This window comes from Sinocyclocheilus grahami, unplaced genomic scaffold (assembly GCF_001515645.1).
Source record: "Sinocyclocheilus grahami isolate Dianchi unplaced genomic scaffold, SAMN03320097.WGS_v1.1 scaffold527.1, whole genome shotgun sequence".
Taxonomy (NCBI): domain Eukaryota; kingdom Metazoa; phylum Chordata; class Actinopteri; order Cypriniformes; family Cyprinidae; genus Sinocyclocheilus; species Sinocyclocheilus grahami.
Genome location: NW_015505706.1, coordinates 653418 through 668544, shown reverse-complemented (window position 1 = coordinate 668544; position 15127 = coordinate 653418). Strand labels below are relative to the sequence as shown.

General features: G+C 35.3%; 1 protein-coding gene across 2 annotated transcripts in view; it reads left to right on the top strand.

Annotated features, from left to right (window-relative positions):
• Positions 1 to 14276, top strand: part of sytl5 (synaptotagmin-like 5) — a 28317-nt gene extending 14041 nt beyond the window's left edge. The window contains exons 8-17 of one of the 2 annotated variants that reach the window (XM_016237967.1): positions 1678 to 1778; positions 1993 to 2070; positions 6462 to 6527; positions 6697 to 6875; positions 8238 to 8340; positions 8438 to 8599; positions 8686 to 8794; positions 9386 to 9518; positions 9631 to 9839; positions 13275 to 14276. In XM_016237967.1, the coding sequence (XP_016093453.1) occupies positions 1678 to 1778; positions 1993 to 2070; positions 6462 to 6527; positions 6697 to 6875; positions 8238 to 8340; positions 8438 to 8599; positions 8686 to 8794; positions 9386 to 9518; positions 9631 to 9839; positions 13275 to 13417 (1283 nt within the window). In that variant the 3' untranslated portion in view covers positions 13418 to 14276. The remainder of the gene's footprint in view (positions 1 to 1677; positions 1779 to 1992; positions 2071 to 6461; positions 6528 to 6696; positions 6876 to 8237; positions 8341 to 8437; positions 8600 to 8685; positions 8795 to 9385; positions 9519 to 9630; positions 9840 to 13274) is intronic. The other variant, XM_016237968.1, reaches the window with a different exon arrangement.
• Positions 14277 to 15127: the final 851 nt, after the last annotated feature.

Genomic DNA, 15127 nt, shown 5'->3' with positions numbered 1-15127 from the left:
AATTTATAAAGAAACGTAAGGTAAAGTTGGGCTTACTTCTCTCAGTCTCTCAGGCAAATGTGTCCATATTCGAGATGTAGCTGAAGCTAAACTATTAGCCTTATTAGGTAAAATAGGCTTTGTAGCTTTGTAGTGTTCCAGTATCGACGGAAAAATATCATAATGAGCAAAAATATGCCACAGTGGAGCGGGTCTCACGCTGAACAGCACGGTGAACAGATGCGCTGTTTCCAATGAATGCAGTAGCTTAGTGTGCGCGTGAGGCGCCGGCGCGATCAAACAGCTGAAACATCAAATAGACTACTCCGTCATTTTTGGTCATACAGTAAAGGCATAATTCGAAAGTGCAAAGTGTTACCAGTTTGAAAATTCAAGAATAATAGCAAAGTTAATAAGAATTCTTTCTAAATGCAGCACCGTTCTTATTTCGCTCTGCATAACTTGAACGAAAAAAAAAACTTTTTTTGCTAAGAACGAACCGAAATTAAAATATTTCGCTTTTAATCTGTGTATTTAACAGCCTGGGAAACCTTCCCAGGGCAGTACCTTGCCTCACCGACTAAAATCAGGGTGCCCACTACGGAGACGGCACCAGAGGTGAGGGGGCATAGTGACTGAGGTGACCGGGTGCCCCACCCCCCACCCCCCCGGGGCGCCGACGCTGGTAGTAAGGTTTCACAGAATAAAACAGAGCAAATAAAAACAGTATTCTTCCACCAAACAATGTAGTTCCTCAGAAAGGAAGCCACGCAACATACAGAAGTAAACAAAGGTGTATGTTTGTAGTGTAATTTACAACAGCTTAGAATGCGGCTAAACCAATCAGAATCAAGGACCGGAACTATCCGTTTTATAATAGAGAAATACGTATGTGTAGACATGTTTAAGATTCTGCGCTATTGCTCTGTTAAGATTCTGCACTTTAGGTCACTAATAAAACAAGCATTTTTAGAACAGTGATTCTCAACCTTTTTGACTCTTAAGTCCTCCCATTGTCCACAACAGTATTTAAAGACCCCATTATATTTTGAGTTGTTTGTGATTTACTGGATAATGATTTTTTTTTTACTTCTACAGGATAAAATATTTTAGAGCTTGGCATAACTAGATAAATGTATATTTATAAAATATATGAAACTACCTGTGGAGTTACACTGTTATTAATTTGCATGACGTCTACAGGTCTAGAAATAACACTTTTTTTTCACACTAATTAGGCTGCCTCATTTATCCAAGTTTTTCAATATAGTGAGAACCCTGTTCTTTCAAATAACATCTTTTTACTTGTATTAGCATGTTTTTTTCTTATTGTCTTATTGTTTATTTGAAGTCTTCTTGAGGCCCCCTTTAGTGGGCCTCGACCCCCGTTTGAGAAACGCTGTTTTAGTCCATGTTAGCATTACTGCACAAACTGTCCGATGCTCTTGCTTCCACTCTTTGGATCAAATCATGCTAGAGTGGAGAACATGATCATCAGGGTTTACATGAACATACTAAATCATTCTGAAATTTGTTTTAATATTTCAGTTAATCTCAAATGATGTTAATATAGTAAAAAAAAAAATACTTTTTCAATACTGATCTCAGAATTTTGGACTTCACTGTGTCTTTAGAAGTATTATAAAATATAAAATAGCCAGAAATTTGGTTAATCACAGCATCTTCCTCTCTTCACAGATCGCAGTCGCTCTGAGGTGGACCTCAGTAATCCTGGTGAGGGGTTCAGTGAAGACCCTCTGATTAGTCGATGCCGCTCAGTTCCAGGCCTGAACGATGTGGTAGCTTTCAGACAGTCTCTTAAACCACTTCTCACTTACAATCATTTTTTCCTGTGTGCAGGATATGATTTCCAGACAGGGAGTTAAAATGATAAGAGACAGCCTTCTGTAATGTGATTTTTCTGATATCATATCACAGAGTGAAGTGATGGTGTAAAGGAAATCAGTGCTGTTTTCAATGTAATATTCGCTGAAGGAAGTGTTTGTGCTTTAGGACTCGGATGAGGACATCGATGCAGTGTTATCAGCACACTATAAAACCAACCGGAGCGTCTGCAGCGCGCAATCAGTGGTATAAGGATTTGCACAGAAACACACACACAAAAACACCATAATCACAGGTGCTTTGCTGCAATTTGTGTTTGCTGGCTTTGTGCAGATGTCTGACTGAAACAAAATATGTAGCCTACTTGTTCCTCTTTCTGTGTTTTGCTTGTGTGTACTCCGTTTAGACTTTTATTTGTGTGCCTTATGGCAGGGGAGCCAGAAATCCAACTCTTTACCTACTTTTTCTGATGTTAATGTACACCATACGCTCTCAAACTTGTTCCAGCTCATACCTTATGGATATTAGCATTTCCTCCTTCTGGCAAAATATCCAGTTACATTGGATCGCTTAATTTGTTGACTCACCTGGCAGACCCACACGTGAATTTTTTATCGCCCAATCTCATATACACACAATTTAGCATAAATGAAACATGCAATAACTACTGAAAGTGCATCATTGTCATATTTCTCGGTTCTTGGCCACACATACAGATGCAGGTGGTGCATTAAGATACAACAAAGAGAGATAATTCAGGCAAACAAGAAGACAAGTGGTCTCTTTCAAAACAGCTGACATAACTCGTAGCTCAGGCACAGTCTCTAATAGCTAGATGAGTCAGATGTGAAGGGTGCGGAATGAAGAGGGAACACAAGAAAAAAGTAAAAAACTAGCAACTACACAGTCATATTTTCACAGAATAAAGGTTCTGTCATTATTTACTCACCCTCATGTCATTAGAAACCTACATGATATTCTTTTGTTGAACACAAAAGATGCCGTTTTGAAGAATATTAATGCAGCTCTTTGACACCGTGAAAGTCAATGGCGACTGGGGTGGTCAAGCTCCACATAATGACAAAGCACGTTAAATCAGTATATACACCTTAACTCTTGTGATATATTCCAAATATAATACATTTCAATGCGATATTTCCCTAGTGAAATATAAATACACTATGTATTTTAAATGCATTTATTTCATGCTAACTTTACTACAAGTACATTTTTATGTACTTAATAAAAATACCCTGCAATTGTACTTTTAGTATACTAAAATGGTATACTTTAAGTCTGCTAAATTGTTACAACTAATTTTGTACTTAATGCACTTTAATTGTGCAGAAGTAGTGCTAAAGTCCAACTAAATATCTTGCATTTAAAAACTGATATTATTCAAAATTCATACAGTCCTCATCAATAGACACATTAGAACATACTTTAGGCTTAATACTGTATTAAGAAATGTGCATTGTACACAAGTAGTACTCCAAATAAAGTTTAATTATAATTTTTAAATCAGTAAGTCTGGAGCGATATAATCTGTGTATCATTAGTTTTTTTTAATTTTATATTGAAATTAGAAAAATTAGAAAAGGGCTCCTTTTCCATTTTTTTTTTTTTAATTTTCTCTAGTTCACACAGTTCCAATAAATTGCGATAGGTTAAATAAACTCAATAAGCAGACAGACGCGACTACAGTCAAGCGCAGACCAGTATTGAAGTGCACAGGAAATAAGCAGCAGTCATAATTAAAGCAGTTTAAATTAATATTGAGTACTGATTGATGTTCACTTGGATTTTTTTCCCCATCGAGGGGAAATAACTTTAAGTCATTAAAGAGTCATATGGTAAAATGTATATTTTTATTTGTGTAGCGTTTCATTCAAAATAACTACAAAATGTCATGCCTTTGTAAAATAAAGAGAACAAAGAATGCGCTGCTTTAGCGCGTCTCTGTCTCCTTGAGCATCTTTCTGGCGCATGCCACAAACATGAACCACAGCGAATACTTGTCTTTTAAAAGGCTTCATTTAGATTATTTGACATTTAAATGCATCATATAAGTCACTTTGGAATAAATCACAGTATGTATCATGATAAAAAAGCGACTTTACAGTCTGTAAAATACGGTAGGCAAATTATTTCGCGGACCCCCTATCACTTTAAGAACCGCTGGTCTCCACAGAAGAAAGCACTGTCTAGACTACGAGTTGTGTCGAGTTATGCATTAGTCTGTTTGTGTGATGAAAAATGATGAGATGTAGTTGCAATAAATGCATTAAGAATCTGTACAATTGCAGCAGCGGAGGACTATTATTCTGCTGCATGATACTGCGGAAGAACTGATGACTGCACGGTTTGATCTTCGGCTGACCAATCAGCAGAAAGGGGTGTTTAATTCCCGCCCACATGTAGAAATCAAATATTCAAGCTGTTTATAAATTTTTCTACCCCTGAACGAAAAATAAAAATTTAAGCTGAATTCTCGTTTTTCGTTTTTTGGGGAAAAAAATGAAAAAGGAGCCGGTTTTTTTATTTTTCTACTTTCAATATTAGGCTAAACCAAAAAATTCATGAACGAATGATACACAATCCGTGTATCATTCGATCATTCGTTTTTTGATTTAATATTGAAAGTAGAAAAATGAGAAAACGGTTCCTTTTTCGTATTTTCGTTTTTTGGAAAAAAGAAGAATTCAGCTTAAATTTTCCTTTTTCGTTCATGGGTGGAAAAATTAATAAACAGCTTGAATATTCGATTTCTACATGTGGGCGGGAATTAAACGCCCCTTTCTGCTGATTGGTCAGCCGAAGATCAAACCGTGCTGTCATCGGTTCTTCCGCAGTATCACGCAGCAGAATAATAGTCCTCTGCTGCTGCAGTTGTACAGATTAATAACCCATTTGATCAATTTCATATTTTTCTCAACAAGCAGACTAAATGAATAGCTCATCTAATGACAGAGTATTAAGTTCCCTCGATGGGGGAAAAATCCAAGTGAACATCAATCAGTACTCAATATTAATTTAAACTGCTTTAAATATGACTGCTGCTTATTTCCTGTGCACTTCAATACTGGTCTGCGCTTGACTGTAGTCGCATCTGTCTGCTTATGAGTTTATTTAACCCATCGCAATTTCGCAACATCGCAATGTCCTGCTCGGGCTTGTCAATTTAATGGCAGAGAATGGTGACTTTATTTTTTTTTTTAAGCGGATACATATGTCATAAAATAATCTTATGCATTTCGTGGCGTATATTCCAAGCATTCTGAACGTATACTGAGGGTTTGGTGAGGAAAAAAACGAAATGGCAAGTTATTATATTTTATGAAAATCTTGCATTGTAGCTCACGCTGCGCACAAGTGCATATCCTTTTGAAATATAATTTATATCTACACAGAAGAAAACCCTGTCTAGACTCTGCCCCGGTTGTGTCGAGCTATTCATTAGCCTGTTTGTTTGATGAAAAAAGATGAAATGTAGTTGCAATAAATGTGTTAAGAATCCATACAACTGCAGCAGTGGAGGACTATTATTCTGCTGTGTGATACTGCGGAAGAACTGATGATGGCACGGTTTGATCTTCGGTTGACCAATCAGCAGAAAGGGGCGTTTAATTCCCGCCCACATGTAGAAATTGAATATTCAAGCTGTTTATTCATTTTTCCACCTATGAACGAAAAACGAAAATTTAAGCTGAATTCTCGTTTTTCATTTTTAGGGAAAAAACGAAAAAGGAGCCATTTTCTCATTTTTCTACTTTCAATATTAAATAAAAAAAACGAATGATCGAATGATACACGGATTATACACTGATACAATATGTCAGTAAAGAAAATAAGATTTGAACTTTACTTAGTATGAAATAAATGTATTCTAAATATATTACGGTACTTTTTAACTAATCTTGCTCTGTGCCATAGCTTTCAAATCTTACAAGTCTTCATGTAAATTCGAATGTGCCTTGTAAAGATGTATTGTGCCAGAATTTACATCTATTGTATGGCTTCAAAAGACCTATGGACTTGTCATTTTTGGAGGCATTCAGCTCCAGTTCCCATTCAATGTTATTATATGGAATGGAGTAGTGATGCGTAATTTTATTTTTATTTATTTTTTACGTAACACAGAAACAGAAATGAAAGTTTTCATTTAGCTGAAAAACGAAAACTGCCAAACAAATTTTAAAACACATTTATCTGTTGTAGTTTATCCATGTTTTGTGCACCAAATAGACACTGACATGGTTAAAACACATCTTCTGAGAAGTGCTAATTAAACACCACTGTTCAAAATAAGTTTTTGCTGTTTGAGTATTTTCAGTTGTCTAAATTTCAGTGCATCACTAGAAAAGAGCTGTGTGAATGTTCTGCTAAAACACTCCCTTTATGGAAGAAAAAAGGTCAGATGGGTTTGAAATTACATAAGGGTGAGTAAATACGGCACAGTGTTCATTTTTGGACTGTGACATCTACAAATAATCAAATGTGAAAAAAGCTCCTTCCAGACTCCAGCAATCTGTCTCCTGTCATATTATCTATGTTTTTCTTATTCTACTTTTCTGCTTTCTTTTTTTTTCCTGCTATCAATCGTCTCTTCTCTCTTTCTCTCTCATGTCTTATTCTAGTCTTCCACACCTGCCTCGGAGAGAAAGTGGGGTTTCCTTAATGTACCTGACTCAGATGCTGACACTGTGAGTGTTCGGTGTGTGTTTGAGTGCAGATGTGTGTCTGTCTGTTGCTCTGTTGGCTTCAGTTTCTCTCTCTCTTGCCTTTCTGTACCACTGAAGAGTCAGGCATACACTCAAACACAAGCTTGTGAAAGATGCACCCCCAAAGACTCTGCTTATGTTTGCTATTCAGACCAGCATCAACAGTATGATGAGCGTGTACAGTGAGACGGGGGACTATGGCAACGTGCGGGTTTCCGGGGAGATCCTGCTCAACATCTCTTACAGCTATAAAACAGGGGCACTCAACGTGCTCGTCCGCGAGTGCCGCTGCCTAGCAACCGGGGATGAGAGGAGACAGCGCACGGATGCGTAAGGCCACACACACACTCACCGCTATAGACTTCACTTTGAGCCCTGGCAGAGCATCTCTGCATTTGGGATGTCAATATATTAACATTAGATTTATCTCAATTATTTTATTAATTCATTTAAAGGGATAGTTCACCCAAAAATTTAAATTCTGTTGTTATTTACCCACAAGCAGTGTTATTATAGTATTATTTTTATACTATTATAGTATTTATAATAATAATGCATTAGCTTTTATTTTCATAATTTTAGTTTTCATTTTAATTTTAAGTTTTAGTAGCTTAGTTATGTGCTTTTGTCATTTTTATTGGATTTTTTAAATTCTATTTAGCTATGTATTTTCCTTTTTTATTATGGTTTTAATGTTAGCAATTTTAGTACATCAACTTAAAGTTATTTTATTTCAGTTAGTGGCCAAGGTAGCAGTTCAGTTTTTGTTTTTCATCAAATAATTATATATTATTTTATTTCAATTAATGAAAAAACATTTTAATAGCTGATTTTCAGGATAATTATTGGTAACTGAATCATTTAAACTTCAGTCTGTTCCTTTTAGTATATCAACTTAAAGGTATTTTATTTCAATTAGTGGCTAAAGTAGCATTTCTCATTTTCATTCGTTTTTTTTAAATATTATTTTATTTAAATTAATGGAAAACATAGTTAATTTTCAAGATAATTATTGGTAATTTAATGACTTAAATTTCAGTCTGTTCCTCACATTAGAAGATGAGTATGGAAACAAGGACACATTTTTGTCATTTTTATGTTTATTTTTGGGTGAACTACTCCTTTCATGTTAATTTTATCAGTGTCCTCCGGAAGCCTTCTTTTACTTTAGTAATATTAAAGTTGTTTTAAATGGTACAGAAATGCACCTCAGTCCAGTATCCATTCATATTCTCATCTAAATAAATCGACACAAAAAATCGAAAGGATTGTGATGAGGATTGTATGATTTTTGAATATTATCTGTCTTTAAATGCAAGATATTTAAAATGTACCATAAGTATACTTGTAATAGTTCTTTTAACACAATCAAATATACTTCAGTATATATTTAGTTGAACTTCAGCACTACTTCCACACAATTAAAGTGCATTAAGCACAAAATTAGTTGTTCACAAACACTTTTTGTTTTCTGTCATTAAAAAGGAACCAAATGATTTAACTCAATAACTATAAGATGAATCACTAATTATTGACATTGAATTATTGTAGTCCTTGACCGCTCTAGATTCATTACATAACTTGTATAAAGTTGTTTATTTGTTGTATCAATTAAAAATATCGATACAAAGGTGTCGGAGGCTGGTATTGTACAAAAGCAGACATTTTGGTATTGTGTGTGTGTGTTTGCAGCTATGTTAAAACATATCTCCTGCCAGACAAGTCCCGTCAAAGCAAGAGGAAAACCAGCATCAAAAGCAACACCACTAACCCAGTGTTCAATGAAAACCTGAGGGTAAGAGGACGTTCATGTCTGCCTTACAAAGGTTTTGTATTGAGAGCGATGAGATATTGATTTAAAGGCTCTAATCTGTCTCTGTCCCTCTGGGTAGTACGTGGTCAGTCACTCTCAGCTGGAGATGCGCACACTGCAGGTTTCTGTGTGGCATCATGATCGTTTTGGACACAACAACTTCCTGGGGGAGACGGAGCTGACCTTTGACTCCTGGGAGTTTGAAACGCAGATAGAGGAGTGGTTCGCTCTACAGCCCAGGGTGAGCTGAGCTGAACACACACAAACATAAAGAGGAGTGTGTTGACATGGATAAGTGTGATACTGAAATGTGTGTGTTTGTGTCAGAATGAGTCTTATGTGGACTCAGTGATACACTACAAAGGAGAACTGACGGTGGTTTTGAAGTACATTCCTGCAGAGAGAAATGTCTCCCTGCCTCTGGACCAAGTGCAAGGTATGATTTAAAATTAGAAATGATATTATTTCTCCACCTTTTCATTGTTGTTAATACATATGACTTTTATGACAGCACATTACTGAATATTAATATGGCACTCATTTATTTATGGAGTGGTTTATAATTATGATGTTGCCTATCAGTCATAAACAGCTTACAGTTAGATTTGTTAACTATTCCATGGAAGAATAAGTTATTATGATTATTAATAGTAATATATTAATTATTTATTGAAAATGTCTTTGTTTTTGCTACTTATAAATCACTTTGTTTTAAACATGTTAAATACAATAAAAAGTAGAATATTTATACAGTAAACTTATATAAAAGCAACCAATTAATGTAAATGATAAATTAAAAATGCATAATGTAAATTTAGAAACATTTCATCTATCCATGCTAGGATATCTAATAATATCTATATCTATCTACTATCTAATCATTTTCACAACAACAACATGAGATTGCTTTGAAATTTCCAAAGCAATTTTTATTTTTATTTTTCTATTCAAATAGAAAACGTTGAGCTCCTAGAAGCTCTCTGTATATATTACTGGCATTTAATCAAGCTCACTTTTTGTTTCTTAGTGAAAAAAGGATTTCTAAAAGGAAAGAAGAAGAACATCACTCTTCCTAAAGGAGGAATGGTGGAGCTGCTGGTTAAGGAGGCAAAAAACCTGACAGCCGTCAAAGGAGGGTCCTCTGACCCGTTTGTTAAAGGGTGAGTTAATTTTTTCTCCATATACAGTACACTTTGTAAACTCCCACAAACTCTAACACAAACTCCTACTTTACAAACTCACACTTACAATCCTTTTCTTCTTGCAAACCAGATACCTGCTGCCTGATGACAAGAAAAGCACAAAGCACAAGACCGCCGTGGTGAAGCGCACCGTAAATCCACGCTGGAATCACACCTTCACATACTGCGGCCTGCAGCACAGCGATCTGGACAGCGTGTGTCTGGAGCTGACAGTGTGGGACAGAGAGCCCTTCGCCAGTAACGTCTTCCTGGGTGGTGTGCGGCTCGGGGCAGGGACAGGTGAGTCTTTCTTTAGCTCAGCCTTTTTCAGTTTAGTCTTTAACTTTGGATAAGGTCAATTAGAAATCCAGAGTATGTATTTCAAGCTTTGCATTTTCTGCAAACAAAAATGTGTATATGAACCAACAGAAATCAATATTAAATTGCAATATTATAGATGAAAGCCTTTTCAGTTTTCATTTTAATTTTAGTAAATTTATTTGATCCTTTTGTTAATTTTTATGATTTAAAAAAATATTTCTATATTGCTTTAATTTATTTTAATTTTACTTTTAGTAATTTTTAATTCAACTTCAGCTCATATATTTATAATTTTTTTCAGGTTTTTCTTCTAATATTTAGATTTTATTTGACCTCAGGTTTATTTCAATTACCGAAAACATTAATAGTTTTGGGGTTAGATTTACTAACAGCTTTCCCCAACACAAACCCTCTTTTAGCATTTTCTAAAGACACACAGTGAAACATTAGAGATGAAAAGGCATGGATACAGGTAATCTGGACGGTTATGACCTGTCAAATTACCGTCCAATATCAAAACTTCCCATCCTATCTAAAATATTGGAAAAAGCTGTCTTGAGACAACTAAGTGCTTTTTTTTAACTAAGAATAATATCTTAGATAAATTCTAGTCTGGCTTTAGGTGTAGACATAGTACTGAGTCAGCACTCCTACGGGTAGTGAATGATCTCTTACTTATAAGCGATGCAGGGAATCATGCTGCTTTAATTCTATCGGATCTTTCAGCAGCATTTGATACCGTTGATCATTCGAACCGGCTAAAGCACTTTGTCGGAATCCAAGGAACAGTTTATACATGGTTTGCATCTTATTTAAAGCAAAGATATTTTACAGTAAAGGTTGGCAATTGTTTTTTATATTCTGCACATCTTACCAGTGGGGTACCCCAAGGGTCCATATTGGGCCCTGTTTTGTTCTCATTATATATGCCCCCATTGAGAAGGATAAAAAAATAAGGTATTTCTAATCACCAATACGCAGACGACACGCAGATTTGCCTTTAAGACCTAATTGTAATGATTCCTGTGTAACACTTCGTAGGTGTCTGGATGAAGTGAAAGATTGGTTGGCTGATAATCTTGTTCAGTTGAATGAAAGCAAAACAGAAATTATGATTTTTGGTCGCACAGTTTTTAGCAAGGCTGAAAGTGACATACTAGGCCCTTGGGCTTGTTATCTACAGGACAGAGTAAAGAATTTGGGAGTCATTTTTGATTCCTCGTTAAAATTTGATAATCAAATAAATAATATAGTTCTGAATTGTTTTTTTATTTTATTTCAGGGCAATAGCAAAATTAAAATCATTCCTTTCAACTAGTGTCTTAGAAAAAGTCGTCCATGCTTTCATTGATTCCCGTTTCGATTATTGTAATGCTAATTATTCCGGGACCTGTCAGACTCACATTGCACGTCTCCAGCTAGTACAAAATTCCGCTGCTAGAATGCTCATGAAAGCTAAGAAGTCTGATAATGTTACCCCACTGTTATTCTCATTAGGCTGGTTACCAGTGCATTACATGATCCAATACAAAGTCTTGACTTATGTTTTTAAGGCATTACATGGAATAGCGCCAGAATATTTGGTAGAGCTCATTATACCATATAATGCAAAAAAAAACGCTGAGATCCTCAAATAAATTACTATTAACGATCCCAAGAGTGCGTCTTAAATCTAAGGGTGACCGCGCTTTTGCTGTCGCTGGCCCAAGATTATGGAACAGCCCACCTTTCGAGGTAGAGCATCCCTTACGTTAAGTTCCTTCAAGTGCTGCTTAAAGTCATACCAGTTTTCTCTGGCATTCTAAATTTTTAATAGGTTTATTTATCATTGATGTTATTGTTGTCTTGTTTTAATTAGGTCCTTCTTTTTACATTATCTTAACTTGTGATGTACAGCACTTTAGAGCTACTGTGAAGCCTGAGAAGTGCTCTATAAATAAATAAACAAACAGAAATAAACAGTTATTTTTGCAACTGACCTTATTACATAGGCTTATGCATTTTTCAGATGCAAAATTTGTGGGAGGAGAGCATTTAAAGTCAGTTACACAAAATTCTCAGGTTCTCTCAGGAATAACAGGCATGCTTGTTTTTTCATTTAGATCATCTGCTTCTTTACCGTTGCTTCCTATCCCTGCTGGATTCTGATAATAATATATTTCAAATGATATTTCCCACATTAGTACGACAGATTTGTATATAATGCTTTTACTGTGAAATGTTCTCTGACGCAAATTAAGATAATCATTCAGTCCCAAATGTTCTTGAATACAATTTCCACTGTAATGTTCTTTCCAAAAGTTTCCTTAATCATCATCAATGATGCATGAAGCGCTACTTTGTGCAACACATTTTGTAGTCACGCTGAACTAATTTACTGTTACAAATATGTTTTATTCATGTCTTCACTCACTCATGATCAGATCATTTGTTTTCTCTTTGATGATTATGCATTAAAGAGGACAAATTCTACACTTTTGCCATATTTATAATCAGCAATGGTACTTCAGGTTTCTTGCATTAAAATCAGTTTACAAGACTAATTTCCACACTTTCTGGCCATTTAATGAAACTATTTTGCAACTGTACCTTTATGTGTCTTGCAAATGTTTATATAGTATATTGACTTCTTTTTTTTTTATTCTAAATATTTCAATATTTCTAATTCAAATAAATGTTGTTCATTTGAACTTTACATAAAAATATTAAGCAGCACAACTGTTTTCAACATTGATAATATGATGATATTAAAAATGTTTCAGGATCAGGATGTTAGAATGATTTCTGAAGGATCATGTGACACTGAAGCCTGGAGTAAATGCTGCTGAAAAATTAGCTTTGCATCACAGGAATAAATGTAATTTTTAAATTATATTAAAATAGCAAACAGTTATTTTAAATAGTAAAAATATTTAATAATTACTGTTTTACTGTATTTTTAATCAAATAAACACAGTCTTTGTGAGCATAAGAGACGTCTTTCAAAAACACAAAAAAACGTAACAACTAGTGTATTCATTCATTCATTCATTCTTCTATTCATCCATACATCTCCACGTCATCTATCTCTTAAAATGTTTTCAGGAGAATAGTTGTAAAACCATTATGAAAACCATTGTTTATGCATATTTTGTTTTTGACAAGATATTTTTTGTAAAATTGTTTCAAAATAGCCAAATGACAGCCATTTTCATTTTGAATATTTCTCTGCGATGCACTAAATGGGCTCTTTCTCGTCCGAGCACACACAAAAAAATGACCTAGCTAGCCACAATAAGTATATTTAATTTCTTTAAATGACTGTTTGAAATTTTTCCCCTGCGAGGGTCTGACATATAAGCAGCACGAATAAGATTTTCTTCTCGTTTTGATCTTGCATACAGAGCCGTTAACTGAGCTGTTTGTGACCTGCAGGTCTGAGTTATGGGAAGGAAGTAGATTGGAACGATGCCTACGGGGAAGAGCAGCGGCTATGGCAACGCATGATTGACAACCCTGAGGTCCCACAAGAGTGCACCCTGATGCTGCGATCCAGCATGGCCAAGAGGAAGACATAGAGAGAAAGAGGGAGTGTTTCCCTGGCAATACTCATCAAATCCGGTCACTTCTAGACACTTTAAAGTGCTCTTTATGTTCTTTGGCAGTACTCACACTACCCAGATTCTCATTCCAACAGACATATGCACTAAATTCTCAAGACAAGTATATATACACACATATGCTCCTCTAAGGCCCTATTTACACCTGGTATTAAGATCCATCTTGACTGAGACAGATTGGCATTTATACCTGATGTTAACATATTTCTCAACTGTGTCTCTTGTGACCACTTGGGATCGGATTTCAAAGGAAAGAAACTCTGATTTTATTTCTGCATACATCTTTTATGTCAGTGCAGTACTGTATGTTGTTAAAGCACAAAAAAGGGAAGAGGAAAAAGTCTCTCCTAAATACATTTAAATTTTAATCTAAGCACAGGCATAAAGTTTAAAGCTGCTTTCACAATTATTTTAGTCGAGTACCTGTATTAAGCACCCTTCAAAGGTGTGTGCTTCAAAAGATGTTGATATCAGGCTTATTGAAGAAATGTTTTAATTGGATGGTTAATTTTAAAGCTACATGTAACTAGTTTTCTGCCGCAGTGGATGACGGGCAGGTATCCGTCACTGTCCTGTCTTCATTTAGCACTGACAGCTTGTGATTGAACAGCTGAGATGAATCTCATACCAGGTGTAAATGGTGCGAAACACTACACTCCAACCCAGGTGTGATTATATTTTAAACCAAACGCTCGCTGGCCAGAACTGTGAATAGCACATGAAGCCTATTTCAAAAGAACATGATCAACAATCAAAGGTCACATTTGTCCTGTAAGAACAAAGCACAAAAGCACTTCCTCCAAACACACACAAATAATAAATCCAATTTGCACAGATAGCACCTGCATATAACGCTTGCACACATGAGAACAATGTACTGGATGTGATCAGTCATTTCTATGAGCACATTTATATAGACATGCATAAAAGATGTTATGATAATTGTGTCAGATCTGTCACATACACGTAAATTTGGCTAAAGAGAGACTGATGCTGACTAGCTAGTGTTACCACAGTTTCAATGTAAAAACAGAATTGATCTGAGGTCAGTGTGATTCATTACGGTGAACTAGATTTACAACTCCAAGAAATTCCAATGTTTCTGGTAAAATGATAGTTGTAAACCCAAATGTAGAGTAGATAAAGTGGAAAGGTTACATTTCTATGAGACTAGTCACAATTCAGCATGCAAATATTAGTAGATTATTTCATCTGCCACTGATCTATCACACCCTACTCCAAAGGGAAAAAAAATGCTATATAATATAATTATAACCAAAAACACAAAAAAACTAAGACTAAAACTATCTATAAACATTGAATTTATAGCTGAAAAGAGAATAGAAATAGAAAAAAAGGATCACAAAACACACATATTGCATAAGCACCATGCCTAGAGCCCCTATATTGAGTTTTGAGGCGAGTTTAATAGTTAATTCCTCAGTTGATCCTATTGAGCCGTCATGTCACTGTGAGGTCTCCATGAATAATGTGTGCACCCCCTTTATACCTAATATGTTTGTTAGCATCAGTCAAGTGAATAGACCTTATAGACAACTTACTGTTTAATAAATTGAGAGATTTTGTGGCATGTATATGGCTCAATGTTTGACATCCAAGTGTTATCATGTCTAATATTGTCTGAAGCTGTTTGATTCACAGCATGTT